General features: G+C 39.7%; 1 protein-coding gene across 1 annotated transcript; it reads left to right on the plus strand.

Annotated features, from left to right (window-relative positions):
* Nucleotides 1–6,564: 6,564 nt before the first annotated feature.
* On the plus strand, nt 6,565–20,813 carry scamp3 (secretory carrier membrane protein 3). The gene is made up of 9 exons (XM_065470652.1): nt 6,565–6,957; nt 7,199–7,279; nt 12,866–12,985; nt 13,397–13,517; nt 15,086–15,214; nt 16,670–16,835; nt 16,972–17,073; nt 18,088–18,205; nt 19,930–20,813. Exons 1-9 carry the CDS (start codon nt 6,904–6,906, stop codon nt 20,077–20,079), a joined length of 1,041 nt encoding a protein of 346 aa, XP_065326724.1. The 5' UTR covers nt 6,565–6,903; the 3' UTR covers nt 20,080–20,813.
* The last annotated feature ends 707 nt before the right edge of the window (nt 20,814–21,520 follow it).

Genomic DNA, 21,520 nt, shown 5'->3' on the forward strand with positions numbered 1-21,520 from the left:
AAAAAGGCTAAAATGACCAAAGAAAAAGTGGAAAACAGTTTAACATGAGAGGTTTTTGGACAAAGTTTGTGTTTTTTCCATTGTTTAAGCACTGCTTCCAGCCAAGAGTGATACCATATATGCCCTATAGCTGAAGAAAAGGCTAACATTGTTATCTTTTTACAAAAAAAACAGCTAAACATGAGAGGTTTTTGGACAAAGTTTGTGTTTTTTCCATTGATTAAGCACTGCTTCCAACCAAGAGTGATACCATATATGCCCTATAGCTGCAGAAAAGGCTAACATTGTTATCTTTTTACAAAAAAAAACAACAAAAAAAACAGCTGAACATGAGAGGTTTTTGGACCAATTTTGTGTTCTCCATTCTTTAAGCACCGGTTTGAGCACCGTTTAAGCACCGGCACCGTTTCAAAAGTACCGGTTTGGCACCGGTATCGGATAAAACCTAAACGATACCCATCCCTACCTTAGGGCATGTGACACAACTAAAGTGGCAGGAAACAAGACAAAAAGATTCTGTAACACTTATTTGTTCACAGCTAAGTTCACCTCTTTTGGTCGTGAAATGTCATTCATTGAAACCAGCAGAGGAGTTTAGAGCAGACTCTCTGGTGGAACTGTTACCATACCACCAGTTTTGCACCATCTTACCAAAAGTATTCACTTGTCCACCTTCACACATATATGAACTTGAGTGATGCCCCATTCCTAATCCACAGAGTTTAACATGATGTAGGCCCAGCCTTTGCAGCTACAACAGCTTCAAATCTTCTGGAATGGCTTTCCATTAGATTTCAGAGTGTTTATGGGAATTTTCAATCAATCCTGATCATTCATGAGAAGGTTTGGCTCCAATTCATCCCAAAGGTGTTCTCTTGAGTTGACTGAGTCAGGACTCAGTGCAGGCCAATTCCTTTCACTGGAGTTAAGGGGGCGAGCCCCACTTCTAAAAAAAACCCCATCCCTGCACTATAATCGCCCCTCTACCAAACTTTACACTGGGCACAAAGCAGTCAGACAAGTACTGTTCTCCTGGCAATCACTAAACCCAGACTTGTCCAACAGATTGACTGAAGGGGAAAGCGTAATTCGTCACTCCAGAGAACACGTCTCCACTGCTCGAGAGTCCAGTGTAGGTGTGCTTTACGCCACTGCATCCAATGCTTTGCATTGCACTTGATGATGTAAGACTTGGATGCAGCTCCTTGGCCATGGAAACCCATTCCATGAAGCTCTCTCTTCTTGAGCTGATCCAAAGACCACATGAAGTTTGGAGGACTGTAGCGATTGAGTCTGGAGAAAGTTGGTGACATCTGTGCACTATGCGCCTCAACATCCGCTTACCAGATTTGGATGGTTGACTGAAGCTGCAAATGGTGCACTGAAACCACTGAAGCATATGAATTAAGAATGGGATGTCACTCGAGTTCATATGGATTTGAAGGCAGATGTTTGAATACTTTTGACAATATAGCGTGTATACTCACTGTTTGTTAACACAAATGTCAGCCAAGCACACGACAGCAATTCAGTTCATTTAGGCATGCAGATATGGTTAAGATGACCTGCTGAAGTTCAAACTGAGCATCAGAATGGATGAACAAAGGTGATTTAAGTGACTTTGAACGTGACATGGTTGTTGGTGCTAGAAAAGCTGGTTTTAATTTTTCAGAAACTGATGATCTGCTGGGATTTTCCATCACTTGGGCTTACAGAGAATGGTGCAAAAAAGAGAAAATATCCAGTAAGCGCCAGTTCTCGGGGAGAAAATATTTTCTTGATTTCCAAACTCCTTTGAGTGTTAGGAAGGCAACAGTAACTCAAATAACCACTTGTTACAATCATGTCGACATTCAGATTGACTGCAGCAGCAGAAGACCACAGCAGGTGCTGCTCCTGTCAAGTAAAAACAGGAAACCAAGGCTACAGTTCACATGGGCTCACCAGAACTGTATAACAGAATATTATAAATCAATTGGTTGGTCTGATGATTCTTGATTTCTACTAGTAGGGTCAGAATTTGGTGTAAACAACACCAGTGCATTGATCCATCCAGCCTTATATGAACACTTCAGGCTGCTGGTGGCATAATGGTGCAGGGGATATTTTCTTGGCACACTTTGGTCCTCTTAGTAGCACTTTAGCTTGATTTAGATCAGGGGTGGGCCTCAAGGGCCCATGACCTGCAGGTGTTAGATGTATCCTTGATCCAACACAGCTGATTTAAATGGCTAAATTACCTCCTCAACATGTCTTGAAGTTCTCCAGAGGCCTGCTAATGAATTAATCATTTGATTCGGGTGTGTTGATCCAGGGTGATATCTAAAACCTGCAGGACACCGGTCTTGAGGTCTGGAGTTGCCCACCCCTGGTTTAGATGCAGGCCAGCACGGTGGCACAGTGGTTAGCACTGTTGCACCACAGCAAGAAGGTCCTGACAGATCACCTTTGGGAATCGGTGGAACAGGAGATTCACATAATGGATGTGCAGCCAGCAAATATCAGTATAGACCAAAATCTCTGAGGAATCTTTGCCACAAAGAATTAAGGTAGTTCTGAAGGCATAAGCCTTAAATAAGCCTAAATATAAAAGTCTGTTTTTTTTTTTTAAGGCAATAATAGCTAGCATGTTAAGATAGTCCAGTAAAAATGCCTGAAATGCAGAAGATTACAAGTGTACAACAGCATAGTGGAGATAAATTAGATGTATTTAAGCAAAGTACCTAAAAATGTGTACTTGAAAAACACTGAAAACACTGAAAGTATTATGTGTGACCAAGTATTTATGGCTTACACAACCTCAGCCATGATGTACGTGCTTTTATGTCTCACAACCAGAATGTGTGTTTTGAATGGCCTCAATGAAGCCCGCGGTATTGTGTAAGTGCTCATCAAAACCGCAGCACTTTAACTGCACTCAGGAGAGGCTGGAATGTTCCCTGCTATTTGCTCAACAAGAAAACTGGCATTGCGCAAACACACGCACACATAACATGCCCAAAAGTCTGCCTAAATGACCCCTTTGACTGATGGTTGCAAGCCTCATAGGAGCAGTCCAAACTGGTCCCTCCTTAGCTGGGTCACTTTCCAAACAATTCTTATGCCAGTTCATTCCTCAGGCAGTGATGTCATGGAGTCTCGCATTGCTCGATTGGCTGAGGAATTCTGTGGTTTTGGACTGGGAGGCACCCGAATCCAGCTTTTGATTTGGGGCCATTTGGACCAATCATGAGACCCATTAGAGGAAATGATGAGTCACAGAAGTCAGCTGACAAATACAGATGCTGCTAGCTGTGGCCATAAAGACAAATGAAGCAGAGCCTGTAAGTAGGTTTAGGAGCAGCAGTTAAGCTAAGTTGCTACTAATAATTCTGCAACCTGTGAAGAGTGTAAATATGGCACTTCAGTGGCAGTGATATGAAACACCTCAACTGTTCCAGTCAATATTAATAATATATGTGTTATAGACATTATTAAGGCTGTCAATGAGGATTTTTTTTCAGTGATTCCCCCCAAACCCCAAATTATTCAGTCTACAAGAATGTAAAATGAAGAAAAGCAGCACATCCTTAAAGTTGACCATTTCATAAGGGGAATTTCTGGCCTTTTCTTAATGGAAATATTCCCAAAATTATGGCTGTATAGCTGATGAACCCCCCCAAATGAAAAAACATAGTTCATGTTCATGTGTGAGTAAGAAGGGTCCAAATGCACTGAGCCCTCCTTAACATAGCTCAGTTTACATATGCTAAATATTTAGTCGTAATTAATGCATGCCTATTCATGCATGAAGACAAATATTCATAAAAAGTCACTAATGTACAGTAACTATATCAGAGTGTGTGCTGTATGTGTGTGTGAGACAGCCTGTGTGTCTGTAAGGAAACCCCATGACTGTCCTCTCCCATGTGACCCCCAACGTGATTTGCAGGAGCAGATAATGAAAAGAGACGAGGCTGGATTGTCCAAACTCATTAGGCCATGAAATGTGGATAAACTGGTGGAGCTAAGGGTCCTCTCTGCTCCTGACAGCAGGGTAATATGTGAGAAGTTAAAAAAACACTTTAAAGTTTCTCTTTAAAGCATCCTGTACATGAGCTGGGATCAAAGGAGAAGCACAAGTGTCAGTCTGTGCCAGAGTATGACCTGTAAGAAACTCTGAAGAAAGCGTTTTTGGAGTAAAAATTATAACCTTTAAAGGGGGTTTAATAAAAAAACGTGTAAGGAGTTTTTCTTAGTCCCAGCTCTTTAAAAGGTAACTGAGGTTAAATCTGCCTTGTGAATCACATTCAGCTGAGATCAGCTGTGTGCAAGAGTGACCTCTAATGGAGGAACAGGTAATTACCTTTTTATCATCAAACCAGAAGTTCAGGTTAGCAAAAGTAGTATCAGATACTGAGATGAGCCATTCATGTAAGGGTTTATTTTGCACAATTTTTAGCATGCAGCTGAAATTTCATAACAGCACAGAAAGATTCATGGATGAAGTATTTTGGTTGATAATTTTAAAGGAGGCTCAGCCCTTCGCTGGGCATTTTTCAAAATGTCTTTGACCAGTCTGCATAAAAACTGTGCTTCTACCTTTGATGGTCTGGAAGTTTCAGCTGTTAAACTCAAAATTTCAATTAAGCTCATTCCAAATGGTCTCACTGTGATGAACACTGAGGAGAAGAGCAAAGTGTAAGATACACAGGCAAGCAAGGTGAACAAAAAGAGAGCCTTTATTGGCCAACGTATGCACACACGAAATACAAACGGTTCAAAGCAAACAGAAAATCAGGAACAAAGTGTCGTGGTTCCTGGACAGATCTCTTTTGTTGTGGAATAACACATCTGCCTCCTCTGAATCAGTGAACAAAAGGCAAGTGTTTATTTTCACTATAGCTTTAAAGAAAAACCCAAAAAACAATGTGGGCCCAAAACAAAGGGCCCACATTTAAAACGCAAACACCTTCCAAAGCTGGCTGGAAAAAAACTGAAAAAAAAACAAGAATTCAAAACTGGAATCGTAAAGCATCTTTAAAAGGAACGGAACGATCACAAACTAAAAATGAACCACTAATATAATGAATGTATAGCTCTTATTAGAATGATAAATCTAATAGAAAACATAAATCAAAACCATAGAATAAGCAGCAGCCCAAACCTGAAAACAAAAACTTAAGATTTCAAAACTCAAAAACACCACAAAACTGCAGAGCATGACACTCTATATATTTTGCATTATAGCCATGTTATGTTAGATTTATGCTCAGTAAAAATCTGCAAGAGAATATCAATAAAGCACATTAATAATCTGTAAAAGAGCAAAATTGTGCAATTGTAGGTTAATGATTAAACCTTTGCTACTGGTGCTGGTTTCTAACTGGGTGAGATACTAAAGACTGACAAGACTTACCTGATAAAAACACACCTGTGAGTGTTTGACACAAAAATATATTTTTAGAGGTTTCTTACCACTTTAGGGAAAAGTAAACATGGCTAACAATTATTTTAAATTATATTAAGTTAATAAACAATATGCAGCTCATTACCACAGGGTCAGAGGTCAAACCAGTATACATGATTAACCCCAGTTCTATTAAGATAGAGCAAGTCCAATGTTCTTTATTACTGATTTTTAGAACATTAACTCTTTTAAAAGTCAGACTAAGCAAATAATCCAACCTTTAACCCCTTTATATAGGGTGCTGTACCAGAAAGTGTTATTAGTTACCATTTAGGGCCAGTTGCTTTAACAAAGCTGCCCATTGTGTCACTGCATAGAGTAAACTGACATTTGATTGATTCCTAAGTGGATTTGACTGAAAACAAACTTCAGGCTTCACTTCAGGCTGACCAGGTCTAACCAACATCACTAACCAGACTGCACAGCCATGAGAAAAAGGAAGATGCAAATAAGTGTTAAATTAACAACACATTTTATTTTATTTTTTCAAAATAAAAGAAGAACCTAAACTAATCATAGTGTATGCAGTCAGAAAATCACTGGTGTAAGAGAGCGCATGAGAAAAGAGACGGTGTAAATTATGTTAAGTGCAAGAGACCAAACCAAGAAGCAACTGTCTTATGTACTGTCCATTACTTTGGATGGATGATCCCAGGTATGTATTCTGTCCTCCACCTTTTCCAGCCTCTCTTCCACCCGCTTCCTACTCTGCCTGCAAATCGCACTGTCATCTGCAAACATCATACTCCACAAAGACTCCTGCCTGACTTCATCAGCCAACCTGTCCATCACCACTACAAACAAGAAGTGGCTCAGAGTCGATCCCTGATGTAATCCCACCCCCACTTTGAACCCATCCGCCACTCTTACCACACACCTCACCACTTTGATATAAATGAAAAAGGTAGGTCATTAGGAAACAGCTTTAGTTTGTCTGGCCCACTGAATATCAACTCTTTGTGCCGGAGTTTCACCGCTTATTATCCAAACACAGCAGTACACTTAAATATAAACAAATATAATATATGCTATCCAGTGCACACCTGATTATCTCAGCCGCGACAGAACCCACGTGTTTCCGCTGCAGCAGCAGTCACATGACCAGCTTTCGGCTGTTTACTTCCTGTACCGCGGATCCTTTTCCTCCCAGAAAAACTAACGGCTTCGCTCTGCCCACAGCCGCAAACCGGACACTGACAGCCGGCCCCGGATAAGAGAAAGCTCCGGTGAATACACCCATCGACCCGTGTGAAACCCAGAGCCGTGACAGTTGAGATGAGAGCCAGAGGAGCGGGGAGATAGTTTGCCTTGATTAAAAACGAGCAGACCGCGCCTGTTCTTTCGTTTTTGAAACGGAAACAAAAGCAGGGATATTTTTTTTTCTTCTCTTTTTTTTGCTCCAGCGCTGACATCAGCGAGTACGCGGTGGCTTCTTCAAGCTAGCCGCTAGTGAGATGTCAAAATACACGAGCTTCCCAGAACCGATGGAGGACCAAAACCCTTTCCAGGTGAGAGATGTTAGGCATGAAGCTAACGTCAGGGTAATGGATGGATGTATGGGTGGGTGGATGAAAGTGGCTGGTGTTGGCTCCGTGTAATAGCAGGCGTGTTGTTGCTCATGTGACTTATTTCAGGGCTTGCCAGATCCTCCTCAGTGTTCGCCCACTTGTAGCTCTTATTAACATTGAGCACATGAATAAATGATGATTTATTTATGCTGAATTACTCTGTCTTTGTCCTGTCTGCTAGGACCCTGCAGTGACTCAACACAGCAGCAACACAGGATATGCCACACTGGACCTTTACAACCCATTTGATAATACAAATGCGGTGAGCATTATTATATTTAACCATTTTTTTTGTGCTTTTGTTTCAAAGAAGACAAAGATCCACTGTCTCTCCTGCTTCCTGTGTATTTTTAAGCATCTGCCTTCTGGTTTGCAGCAGGTTGACCAGCCTGAGTTGGTATCAAATATTTAAGAAAGCATGCTGGCACAGATAACCCCGAGCTCTGAGATATTATCCTTAGGAAAGCGCAGTTGTTCTTGTGAATAATGGTTAATTTTATTCCTTTTTGTAAGTCACTGCAGAGTCACTTTGGTGTCCTCATAGTGAGGCCGTTCTGTTTCACTTCACTCTTTTTATTCAGTTTGAATCACTGAGCCTGGATTTGTGGTGATTCAGAGGTGTGAAAGCAGAAGGAGACCTCAGGATTATGTTGCGAAACTACTCACATGTTAACTGTTTTATTACACACTATTAATAATACATTTTTTAACAATATTATAATATTACACAAGACTGAAGACTGTGTATCAGCTGATATTCTTCATATACAGTCCAGACAGTGTGTTAGAGGACACAGCTTGAGTCCGCTCAGCTCTGATATATAAATGAAGACGTTTACACACACTCGTCTTGGACATGATAATTTGGGGGCTTTTAATGATTTCTTTGAGTTGCTCTTTTTCCAGGGTAGAATGATTATACAGCATACATCCTTAATGACTTAAAAAACAAGAATTGGGTACATAAGTTTGAATTTGTTTTTGATTTTCTCTAATCCACAGGCTCAAATATGTACATACAGCTTCACTAATATTTGGTGAAATATTACTGGAGATACCTTTAAGCCTAGTCTTAAGACTAGGCTTAAATGCCCTGCCTTTTAGAGCAGGGCATTCTTTCTTGGTCGGTACCCTCTCGGTCCATGGTGACGTAAAACCCACTTTGTTCAGTGTTGCTGGTGTTCCAGCAGTTTCTAGTTCATGGGAGGCTTGAGCTTTAATGGTTCAGGAGTTCCTGAACATCCTTGGTAAAGTGGTGACATCTGAATAACATGTACTTTTATACAGTTGTTTTGACATCTGTAGTTGTTTAAAAATGGTTCCAAGAGACCTTCCCAGCTTGTGTAAATCTACAGTTGTCTTTCTTAGATATTGACTGAGTATTAGACAATCCAGTGAGTGCTGGCAAAGATAATCTACCAGCTTAGTCAATCATGATCACTAATGAGAAGTTAATAGGTTAATAGGTGTTAGCCCTGTCAAGCTAAAAGAAACGGTTGAATCTTCAGGATCACATTAAAAGATTTAAGTATATTTGAGCCTGTATGGATGAGAGGAAATCTAAAATAATTCAAACTAGCGCACCCAATTCTTGTTTTTTTTTTGTCATTAAATATGTATGCTGTACAGTCATTCCACCCTGGAAAAAGAACAGTTTAAAAAAAAACATTAAAAGACTTAAAATTTCATGAGATTAATGCCCAGGATGACTGTGTACTTCTGAGGACAACTGTATACAGCATCTCAAAGGACTTTATACAGTAAACTAAGGACCCCAGAATATTAGAGAGAGAACCCAAGTGATCAGCTGATTCTCTATGAGTAAGCATATGGTAACTGTGGGGGGGAAGGAACTCCTTTAATAGGAAGAGACCACCAGCAGAACCAGGCCCAGGGAGGGGCAGCCATTTATTGTGACTGTTTGTGGGGAGCACAGAGACTATCTGATGAAACGGTTTCTGTGTTACACCTAGCATCTCTGTTTCTGCTTTATATGTTTAGACTGATGTCTGTCAAACACACTTTTTGCCCTGTGAGATGCTGGGCCCTAAAGCGAGTTCTCTGATTTGACTTAACATTAGTGTTTAACAGTATGTGTGATACACTTCTCAGCTGCAGGTTTTGGAGTTCAGGGCTTTTTGTTGCTGGGAAACAGCTGAGGTCCTTGCTATATCACTAGGTTTTTGTTGCTAGGAAACACCTTGAGTTCATGTGTACTTCCTGTCTGTCTTTGATACTAGCAAACTCTGCAGCAACAGGAACTAAACTTGGACTTGTTTATGTAGCACTTGTAGCAGAGCTCACAAGCTGCATACTTTCTCACAACAATATTTACAGTTGTATGTGGATTGCACCCTCGTGTAACCCTGATTTTCCTGAAATGCAGAGCAGAAGCATTTCTAATAGAGAGACATGGAAATCAGAGAATCCTGATTTGAAATCTGTGGGGGATTTTTGCAACAGTAAAGATGTGGTACAAGTGGAACTTCACCCTCAAGCAACCAAGCAACCAAGTGGTTCTAGCAATTAAAATATCAGACTCTGGTCATTTATGAGTCGGTTATATATTATAGAGTATAACAGCATAATTATAACATTAAAATATAGATAAACCGGTGATTCTGTAACACTTACATCAATAATAATCATTTTTTAACTGTATACTCAATCAACTTTTAGACTGAAATAACTGAAGAATGTCAAAATAAGATTCCTAATTATGGAACATTTACAAATAAATTACATTACAATAAAGTCTATATTGTTAAATGATGGGAAATAACCTCCCATAAGCATCTATGATATTTGGGTCACATTTGCCACACAGATGGGCCACTTCCTGCTTAATGTTACAAACCCACACATATGAATAAACCGCTGGGGTCTTTTTGAGTCCATTTAAAAACTCTATTGTGAAGCAAAGTGAGCAAATATTTTAAGTTCTTTTCATCAGATATGGTTTGATTTGTGTGGAAAAAAGCAGGAGTGGGATGTCACAGGGGTCCAACATACCGTCCTATATATTTGTATTGTGTTTATTAGTAAACTGCTGTCAATGTAACATTTATAGAATTATACTGTACAACTAAACATGCTACATATATATATATATACATATATATATATATATATATACACATACATTAGGGGTGCAACGATACACAAAATTCACGGTTCGGTTCAGTTCGATACTTTGGTGTCACGGTTCGATATTTTTTCGATACAAAAAAATGTTCATGCTTTTTTAATTTGTCATTTATTCAAATTTTAAATATATGTTTTAACTCAAAAGTACAGTTTTTAAATTTAATGTTGCTGAAACGACAAAGTAATAAAAAAATAAATATCTGATCGAGAAATCCCTCATCTTTGGAAAAGAGAGTTTATTACAGAGAAATGGCTCTTTCCAAAATAAAAGCTATACTATACGCTTTTTCTGGGGTATATTCTCAGCAGCATATTAAACATATCAGGTCCCCATAAGGAGAATCATGTGCTAACGGCTGTCTAAATGACTCGGGTAAAGTCTGTAGCATGCGTGCTTGTTGTTTTTGTCTGCTTCCACTTGTCTTTGCACTAGGATGATGTCGGAGTAAATGTGCAGTCATATTCATTGTGTTCCCACTAGTGCTGTCAGCGTTAATCTGAAATGACGTTAACGCCACAACACGGCAAATCTTCGTTAACGAGCTACCGCGGATCGCCCCGTGTGTGGGGCTGGACAGCGTCAACGGGTTAACAAGCTAACTGCGCTAACGCAGTAGTTCCCACCCATGTAATTGAGCATTGCGTGGCACATCTGACATACTGTTTTACTTTTGTCCATGACGCGCTTACCTTCAGGGTCATACTTCACATGAAGACCAAAATAGTTCCAAAGGCCAGATCTGAATGAGGGTGGGGGAGGTTCAATTTGCCATGTTCCAACGAGCTTAGCTTCTGTCTTGCTAGCTTGCACTGCGCTCAGTGGATCTGCGCTTGACAGTGCAGCCTAGGCGGAGTAGTCGAACGCAGATCCACTGAGCTCTCAACACAGACAGCATCGTCAGAAGAAAAGTTGATAAAATAAATTAAAAATTTTGTATTGTTCGATACACATGCGTACCGAACCGAAAGCACTGTATCGAACGGTTCAATATCGATACGAGTATCGTTGCACCCCTAATAAATAAATAAATAAATATATATATATATATATATATATATATATATATATATATATATATATATATATATATACATATATACTTAAAATCCTTTGTACCTTATACTCAATGGCAGCTGGGATAGGCTCCAGCCTCCCTGCAACTCTGAACTGAATAAGCAGAAGAGGATTGATGGATGGATCAAAAATGCTGTTATTTAAAAATAAATAAATTCCTATACAGTAGATTTCTGAGAAAAAATGTCTGCTTTGATGATGGACTTTTCTACTTTTGGTCCCGTTTTTACCTTTATCTGCAAATCTCCATGCAGGGAATGAGGAAGCTTAGATTTACTGAGATTAGCTGTGCACTTTCAAGTTTGAGAGTTCATAAATGTGTAAAAAATAACTCTGCTCTTTAACATGTTCTGCAGCATCTTAGATGACAGGCTCTAACTTATGAATGGTGGTGAGGCAAATGTTGATCTTTTTACACAGAAGTGTGGCTGCTTTTCTCGATTAGGAGCAGTACCTGCAGCATGACAAATTGTGCATATAGTTCCTTCACAGACACCACATTATAACGGCAGAACATGACAGACAGCAGCCACAGTAGGAATATTTCTAGGATTTGTTTTTTTTAAGCCTCCTCATACTCTGAATCCATTTTACTTCTCTTTTATTTAGTTAAAGACAGTGAAATTTCTGATATTGTCATTGTTTGCACTGTTGACTGTTTCATGATGAAGTGCTAGAAATCAGAGGGGATGGAATTCCCCATGTGGAAACTTCAAAATAAAATACCTGTTTGGAATCTTAACTTTATCGTCCAGAAAAGCAATTCAAAGAAATGACTTAAACCAGAAATCCCAGGCATAGAAGACTGGTTAAACATCACCTTCTCCATGATACTACAGGTGGTTAAAGTTTAAGGAAACATGAGCATAATGAAGAGAATACATCACTTTAAAATGTTTCTCCTTAGTTAAACCCAGATTTATTATATTATCATACACATCTTTTATGTTAAAATAAATCACCCTATTCTGGTACCTTTTGACATATTTTTTTCTCCTTAAAATAACAGAAAAATCACAGCATCCTGTAAAAACAAATTTAAGGGTTTGACTAACTTACTCTAAATAATTAAATTTTGAAAGTAAGGGGGGATGATGATAATGATAATGGCTTAAACCGGTGGGGCATAAAAGTCAAATGAGTGAAGCCACCATGAGCAGAGAAGGTTATTGCTCCCCAGGATATTGCTGTGTGTGTGATATGGGATAAAAGGCTTTTCGCTATTAGAATGAAGAGGTCTGAATGCTGTTATCTGAAGCTTTGTGCTCAGAATTATCTAGAAAGATCAGTTCACAAAAAGTGGATTGATTTCCTTTGGTTTTCAGAAATGTTTAAGCTTGTGAACTTTGTCTCAAAAGTGCATAGCTGTTAATGATTGTTTAATAATCATGTGTTGTGAAGGGATTGTAAGATATTAGTTGTAGACAGAAATGTCTTATTTTACTTTTTTGTATTGTTTTAAAATGTGTATGATCTGTATATGTTATACATTAATACTTTTAATTAATTAACAATTAATACTTTAATTCTTAATTCTTTCGTTCTCTTGGAATCATGTTTTGGTGACCACATTTTTTCATCAGACTGATGTATGATGTTGGTTTTTGTTTTTTAACCATGCTACAGCCTCCTCCACCATATGAAGCCACTCCTCCATCTGCACCTACTCCATCTGCACCTGTGCAGACCCCGCCTAGCAGGACAACACCTACCGAGCCGCGCAACTATGGCTCCTACAACTCCCAGGTATACACCCTACAGTAAAGACCCTCTTTACCGTGATTTGTATCAGCTTACCATCAGAACGTTCAGGGGCTACTGGATGTATAAAACAGGATTGTACTAAAAGTTTTGTTAGACGTCCTTTAGTGCCATGTAAGTGTTTTTATGGCTATTTCCTGCTGTGTATATCTGGGTGCTGAATGCTTAAAAAGAAACCACAGAAATAATCAGCTGGACGGGACTTAATTTGCATGATTTCTTAATGCCACCAGCTTTATGGATCTCACCACAGTTTTAGGAAGACCAGTCTGAATGACTCACTTGAACCAGTAATATACCTAAGCACAACCATTGAAGCAACTTTGGGACCTATATACATAATTATGCATAATAACTTTGACATAGAGTTCTGATGCCTCATTCTTTCTGTGCTAGCCTGTAGTGAATGCTGCCACAGCAGAGCTGATGAAGAAGCAGGAGGAGCTGGAGAAGAAAGCCCAGGAGCTGGAGAGGAGAGAGCGGGAGCTTGCGGCACACAGCGTTGGACCAGGAGCCTGTAAGACATAGAGGGGATGATGGGATGGGGAGTTAATGTAGACAAGTGAGAGAATTTTAAACCTTTAGATCTAAAAGATCCTCGTCCAACTTTATCTTTTATTTCTTACTGTGTACGGGAGTATTGTAAAATATGTTACATTTCAACATTTTAAGTTCCTCCTTTGATTTTCCAAGTTACAGTACCCTGGAGTTTACAGGGCTGGGTTTAGATTTGGCAGATTTTTAATCACAATTTTTTTTCTGCAATTTTTTTAGCACCCACAGCTTCACAAATCAAAGAAGCCAGCCACATTAAATTTTTCAGAATCAGCTTTATTGATCAAGTATGTGCACAGATACAAGGAATTGGGCTCCAGTTTTTTTCATTGCTTTGTGGAACTCAACAGAGTAGATAAACGAATAGTAACAACATGAGTATAACACATTTCCAGGCTTATATGTGCAATGGAGCAGAGTACAGGATGCTGGATTCATTATGGAATGAAGGATGGATAACTGGTTACTCTATATAAAGTCTGGTGACAACACTAGCTAACCACTATCTGCTTCATAAAAGTGGGAGAAAAATCCAGCAGAACACCTAAGACAGCTGATAGTAGCTGAAGTTCCCTTTGCACATAAAAAAAAAGAACTGCCCTGAGGCACGACATTGTGCTGGTGTCAGGAGTAACAAAGGACATTGCAATGTTGGAGCTTACAGTACTCTTTTCAAGAAAAAGGGAGAGGATTGATGGCTTGGACAAGAATGGCCAGAAGCAAGGTGGGAGGGAAAAGTGTTTCCCTGTTTAGCTTGGGTGCAGAGGTTTCGTGGGGCAGTCGTTCCGCAGGGCCTGCACTGTGGATGGCATCATAGGAGAGAAGAGGAGACGAGCCATTCGCAACATCACTGAGGCCACAGAGAAAGCCTTAAAGTAGCTGTGGATGAAAGGGGGACCTAAAGTTTTGCACAGCTATAAAAAATATAGAAAAGTTACTTTGCTAGTTAGTCTGCTGATCCACAGGAGGTCCAGTGAGAGAAAACAATTTAAAAACAAATACAGATAAATAAGATGAGGCAATGAGAAGGTATTATCATAAAAACAAAACAAACGTAGCAACCATAAAACAAGCCTGATGGTATTCAAACTGAACTAGAAATAAAAACCAATATAAAAAAGTGGGATTAAAAACGTGATTTAAAAGACTGAATAGACTCTGAAGTACGAATATCTGTCTGGCAAGTTATTCCAGACTCTAGGTGCTGCAAATGCGAAGGCCCGATCTTCTTTTTTGCTTCAGTTGAGACCTTGGTTGTACTGAGAGGATCTGGCTAGACTATCTCAGTGCTCTTTTGGGGTTATATATGTTGAGGAGTTTGCTTAAATAATTGGGCGCCATATGATTTCAAACTTTGAAAGAAAGTAAAAGAATCTTAAAATCAATACGATAATGAACAGGGAGTCAGTGTAAATTTGCTAAAACTGGAGTGATGTGTTCATACATTCTCACACCTGTTAAAACAAACAGGAAATAAACTGATGACATCCCAGTAACACCAAAGTGTTTTTGACTTTTTTTCTTCTTCAGCCCGGCAGAATAACTGGCCCCCGCTGCCTTCCTTCTGCCCTGTGGGTCCCTGCTTCTATCAGGACATCAATGTGGAGATCAGCCAGCGGTTCCAGCGCACGGTCACCATCATGTACTACTTCTGGTTGTGTGAGTTCCTGCAACTTTTAACAGTTTACTATTAATTTGAGGCATCAGTGTTAGAATTTAACATCATAATGAAGTTTTTTTTAGCGTGAAGGGAATCTTGTACTTTAAAATACTCGTGTGTTAACACTTAAGACTTCCTAGTTAGAGGCAGTAAACGCTAGCTCGTGCATGCGTGCCTCCTTCTGCACTGTCTGGCAGTAGAGCTTGAATATTTGTACAAAGACTCGCACTTCACTGTTAGATCGAAGACTTGGGGACACTTACACGGAGCATCTGCACAACAACCAATCCAGCTGGTTAAACTTGCACAAGTTCTCGTTGATTTCTTCACAGAGAAACTGTAGAATTTCTCCACACCTTGTCGCTTAGATTAGGCCAGGAAAAAAATGTAAGAGGAGGCTTTAATGTTTTCAGGGTTGTTTGCATGTCTTTAGGGCATGAATGAATGTTAAACCTGACACTGATTTTGAAAGTGAGAGAGAAAGTGAATGTTGCTGAATAGAAGAAGGGAAACAAAACAGAAACAAGTTCTATTTTTGTACTTCTACAGTTTTTTTTTATGCCTAAAGCAGAGCTATCAAGGCCCGGGGGCCAGAATTGGCCTGGCAAAGATTGGAATTTGGACAACTGAGTTGTGCTGACATATTTCTATAATGTACTACAGCTGTATGTCTTTGCCATCTGGAAAAACCGAGATGTACGGTTGAAATTCTTCTTCTTTTTCTCATATTAAGATATCTCAGGGATTAAATGTGTAGTTAAAGTTCTTTACACTGACAGAATAATTAAACTGAATTGACCTGATTTGGTTCGGTCCGCTTGAGATCAAAGTGGGTATGATCAAAGTCAATTGTAGCATTTACGTTAATCAGCCGCAGCATTAAAACCGCTGCTAAGAGTCCTTGCATTGTGGCATTTATGTGCATGTGACTTTGGCTGGAAGGTACCATGTCTGACCCACAAAGTGCCGGCCCTGAAACCTGCAGGATCTACTGCAGACTCTATTGCCATCTCTCCATACAGACATCCATTTCTTAAGAGCGGATGCGGTTCAAGGTCACTGAGCTGTTACAGGGTGTATATCCTGTAAAAACAGCTTGTCACTGCTCGTATCATTAAAAATTATAATTTAGATTTTTGCAGAATTATCAGATTTTGAGGACGCCTGATCTGTAAAACTATGAAGGTGTTATTAAGATTACATTATGCAGTTCCTGTGTGAACATGCAAAGAACAAGATATTTAAAAACAGTGTAGAGCTATTTTAGAAGCGGTCTGTCACACTCTGAAATCTTGACCAGGCAGCAGACAACAACAGATTTAGTGAAAAATGGCATCATATTGCATCAGCCAGAGCCAAAGGGGAGAAGGATGGGTTTGGTTTTGATCCCTAAAGTCAGGCTGCAGTTATTTTCCTTTTTAGTCATAGTGTCTTTGTTGCCTATCTATGTCTAGTCTGCACAGGCACACTGGTCTTCAACCTGATCTCTTCCCTGGCCCTGTTCTGCGTCAACCAGTCCGGTGGTGTTGGCGTTGGTCTCGGCCTCGCCATCCTGTGGGTCCTACTTTTCACTCCCTGCTCCTTTGTCTGCTGGTATCGACCAATGTACAAAGCCTTCAGGTGTGTACCTCCGTCTTGGTGAAGAAGTTTTGAGTCGTTTTCCTTTTGGGTTTTTGCTCAGTACAGTCGCAAAAATTACACTGAATTGTTAGTTACTGTGTAGTCAGCTTAGTAATGATATTGTTCCCTCTTCTAGGAGTGACAGCTCCTTCAACTTCTTTGCCTTCTTCTTCGTTTTCTTTGCTCAAGTGATCGTCTTTATCATCATGACCATCGGCATCCCTGGATGGGGGTTCAGGTAAGGTTCCTAAATAAAAACCTCCTGGCAACCACCAGTTACTTGTGAAATATTTATATTTCCTGACTAGTTGGCGAGTGGTTGCTGGCAGTCAGTATGTGAAACTGATCACAAAGAGGCTGCTGCACCACTGCTAGCAGACTGTTGCAATCACGCATAGTTTGTGGAAGAAGATGCCGATGTGTCTACAATCCAGATTCGGAAAACGCAATTCACTACAAACCATAAACAATAAGAAAAGTAAGAGTTGTGCCATATCCCCAAAACCAACACATTTCAAAAAGGTGTTACTTTTACATTGAGGGCTACTGATATTTCCCCAGCAATTGGTGGTTGCTAGGGGTCACCAACTGATCTCCAGTTTGTGTGACTGGGGCCTTAGACAGCTGCATGTCTCTGCTTGATTATCAACAACGAGTTCACAGTTATTTAACAGTTGCCGGGGGCTTTGTGTCCTTCACTGATAGAAAAGCAACTATTGCATTAAAACCCAAAAGTTTAAGAAGTATTATATATAACCAATACTAGAAATCCTGCTCATTTAGACGTGTTAAGAGTTGGGTCTTGTTTTTAACTGTAGAGAAAGAGAGTCCAATCATATTTGCTAAAGAACTGATTTTGTTACTAGAACCAGAGAACTACAAATTTGTTTCTAAATCCTTTGAGCAATGTGATTGCTACATTTGTTGTTCTTCATCCATGCACTTTGTTCATTCTGGGTGCAGTGCTTGTTCTCTGTATCATGTATTTATAGTTGTTGTAAGCCATAAAAATGAATCGAATGAGCTGAAAAACGGCTTATTTTGTTCAAAAGTGTTTAATTTGGTGGTGGAAGTGCTTGTTTTGTTAATGCACACAGAGATAATAAGTATATATTTAATACCTGCTTTACATATTATTTTATCAATAATTATTCAATTTTAGGGGCAAATGAGGGTACTATTTTAAACCTCCTATTTTCACAGTATGCATCCTTGTATATTTGATCTTTGTGTGTCTCTCTCTGTCCTTCAGTGGTTGGATTGTGAGCCTTTCAGCTCTGAGCCCCCACGTCGGTGTCGGTGTGATCATGATGATCAATGCTGCTCTCTTTACTGCAGAAACCGTTATGGGGGTCATCATGCTGAAAAGGGTACATTTGTTTATATTTCATGTCTCATAAAGAACTTAAAATCAAAGCTCTTATTTTTATCAGCAGATGTTCAGATTTGTTGTTGGAACAAAAGCACAGGATTGTTCCGCACACTGAGTCAGGGTATTAGCATAGCACTGAGTTATTTATATCTTTTTATATGTGATTATATCAGGATAAAGTGTTTTAATGCCACAGCATCTTGGTTTCTGAAAGCAGAAACTAGGGCTGTTCGATATAACGATATATATCAGATGACGATATAAAAACGTCTATCTTTTCATTTTACGCTATAGTTTGTTTCGTGGTGTCGCAAAATAAACTGTTTACGGCAATATTTTTTCATCGTTTTGATGGTCACTGTAGTGGCTATATTAATTTCTTAAAGTTCTCTCTTTCTCTTATATTTAATATAACCACACTACTGACGGACTGTTTTTATGCGTTGTCGTTAGCAACAACGACAGTAAAACCACCGCGTGTCCGCTTGTTTATTTTCCACATAAACCTTTCACATTAAAGCTCAAGATCCTGTTGAGACTTTTCAAAATAAACTGAATCACGTGAAAGAGTATGCAGAGTGTTTACGGATGAGAAGCAAAAAAGAGCCGCCAGGTGCTAAAAAATAAACCTTAGTTTAAACGTGAGAACAGGCTTTTCCCCGCAGCACGCTGTGTAACAACGAAAACGGCGGCCGTTACAACTTATGTCTAAAAATGTATCGTTTCATACATCGGTTAAAACACTCGACTCCAGGTACGCGACGCCCAGCTGGAAACACTTCACAAAAGTCGAGCTGCCTGAGATTCACAGAATTTTCAGAAAATGTAATTTTTTTGTGATTTATATCGTTATCAGGACGATAGATGTCCTATATCGGGATATGAGATTTTGGTCATATCGCACAGCCCTAGCAGAAAGTGTCTTGCACAAAACCAGGATTTTGTTGTAGTGCATAAGAAAACAACTGAGAGTTTCAGTGTTAGCTCATTACTTTCATTTTTGAACTCTAATAGAAAAGCTTAACATGACTCCCAGTTCAAAATAACCCTTATTTGTCATATACTGGGCTGGGCTTCTGTGCAGCAACTAGACCGGAATAGCTGAAATCACCGTTTTAGGGATATCCCTTCCCTGTGACATCACAAACATGCTAAAGTCTGAGCTTTTAGCTCACAGGGATTAATTGCACATACACCACGATGTGAAAACTTTGGATATGTTTACTATGAGAATCTTTCACTGTAACAGTATATACGACAGAAAATAAGGAGATGCACAACAGGTCAACAATCAGCCTTTTAAACACTCAGTAGACAGCACACTTCACCTGAGCCAGGGTCTGTGCATCTTTCTAGGGAAAATATGAAAGTCTTACAACTTCACTATTTGAAATGTTGAAAATGTCACATGAATATCCATTCAAACAAAATAAATTGTATGCTTTATGCTTGTAAAGCTAAAAATTAAGTGGGTCGAATTTGAGTAGGAAAGTCAAAGGTGTAGAGCAAGAACAAAATTGTCCAAGCTTCAAGTAAACACAGTCCTCTCGCCACGTAGTCCAGGTGGTCCATCTACCGCGAAGCATTCAGTAGATAAAGAGCCTGAAGAATAGCCACAATATCAGGTTGTGGGTATCGTTTTCACCCTCACAGCGTGCATAATAAGATGATGAATTGCTGCAAGGATCAGGTGTCAACGTACTCTTGTCTTTCCCGCTCCAGATCCACAGTCTGTACAGGCAAACCGATGCCAGCTTTCAGAAGGCCCAGGCTGAGTTCGCCACTGGAGTCATGTCCAATCAGGCGGTACGCCAGGCTACTGCCAACGCCGCTGCCAACGCTGCCCAGGGGGTCTTCACCGCTCCTCGATAGAGAGAACGAACAGGGACGGTTGGATAAGCCGAGGAGGAGGAGGGGAGCTTTGGGCGTGATGGTGGTTCAGTTTGGTATTCATTTCCCCACAGGTGATTAGAATTTGATGGAGGGAAGTGGAGTCTATATAATTACCCCCTACTTAATTTCAGAGCACGTGCATGTGTCAGATGTGGGGTTATCCAATTTCTTATGACGTACAGGACAAGTTACCTATATTAAACCAAAACAGGAATTGACACATTGTAAGTGTTGATTCAAGAAACAGAAAGATGGAAAATATAATAAAAAAAACAAGAAGATGCTGTATGAATTTATATGAAAAGTGATGCTTCAGTGAATAGAGGGACGATGCTTTTACTATGAAATGACAGCTGTGTGCCAAGTTGGATTCTGCTAGCCTTGACATTTTCCACATTTACAGTTAAAATGCAAAGTGTAAGACTGGGGCTGAACACAGAAATGTTGCCATTGCTACGTTTGATCCGTAACTGATTTGCTCAACTTTAGCCAGCACTACTTTTTTGTAGCTTAAGTGCAAACTAACCAGTTTGTTTTGTTATTATGCCAAACGAGAATGCCCGTTTACTGTATTGCCAAAACCTTTCATACTGTAATGATGATGAACATGTGTTGGTTTGGTTCTGGTATCTGTCACTGTCCTTTCAGTACTGCTTGTGAATATCATGACTGTGTTACTGTCCTGGTTTTATTAAAATATATTGTCATGCTTTCACAGTCTACTGCTGCCGTTATTCCCTCATCCTGTTGGAACGATAATAATAATGATGATCACCTGCATTTTAATAGTGGAAAATCCAACCTTAAGCAGGTTCCGGGCTTCACTGTCAGTAACTGACCTTTCATACAACCATTAACCTTCAAACTTTATTAGATTTATCCCTAATAAGGCCTCAAACATGTAGCCTGTGGGCCAGAAACGACCTGGTGGAGGGTTCAGTCTGGCCCACTGGATTGGATTACAAAGTGTGAAAATATTTAATCTAGACAAGCTGTTATCAACATAAAGAAAGAGAAACTGAATTTTAATCATATACATAATATAAAGGATGGACATAGGCAATGTGATGTCACCCAATGGTTAGTGAAGTCCTGTTCTGAAGCCTCTAGCTGACACTTTTAAACCTCTCGGTCACTGAGGTGTAAACCCACAAGCAGCTTCTATTCAGTATCATCTTAAACTAGCAGTTCAGCCCATAAAGTCAATTCAACAAATGGCCTGCATTTGTATAGCGCTTTACTTAGTCCCAAAGGACCCCAAAGCGCTTCACACTCCATTCAGTCATTCACCCATTCACACACACATTCACACAAAGAATGTGTGTCTGTGAGGTGCTGAAAACATTCCTCACAGATTTGCTTCACGTCCATGCTCAAGACACAACAAGAAATATTTCTGCCTATACTTGTACTACTTTGT

This window comes from Pelmatolapia mariae, linkage group LG22, assembly GCF_036321145.2.
Source record: "Pelmatolapia mariae isolate MD_Pm_ZW linkage group LG22, Pm_UMD_F_2, whole genome shotgun sequence".
NCBI lineage: Eukaryota > Metazoa > Chordata > Actinopteri > Cichliformes > Cichlidae > Pelmatolapia > Pelmatolapia mariae.

What these genes read in the sequence shown, in the direction of transcription:
- scamp3 (XM_065470652.1), top strand. Translation starts at nt 6,904, where the DNA reads ATGTCAAAATACACGAGCTTCCCAGAACCGATGGAGGACCAAAACCCT. An exon ending in CATTTGATAATACAAATGCG is followed by an intron (nt 7,280 to 12,865) that starts GTGAGCATTATT and finishes ACCATGCTACAG; the next exon opens with CCTCCTCCACCATATGAAGC. An exon ending in CAGCGTTGGACCAGGAGCCT is followed by an intron (nt 13,518 to 15,085) that starts GTAAGACATAGA and finishes TTTCTTCTTCAG; the next exon opens with CCCGGCAGAATAACTGGCCC.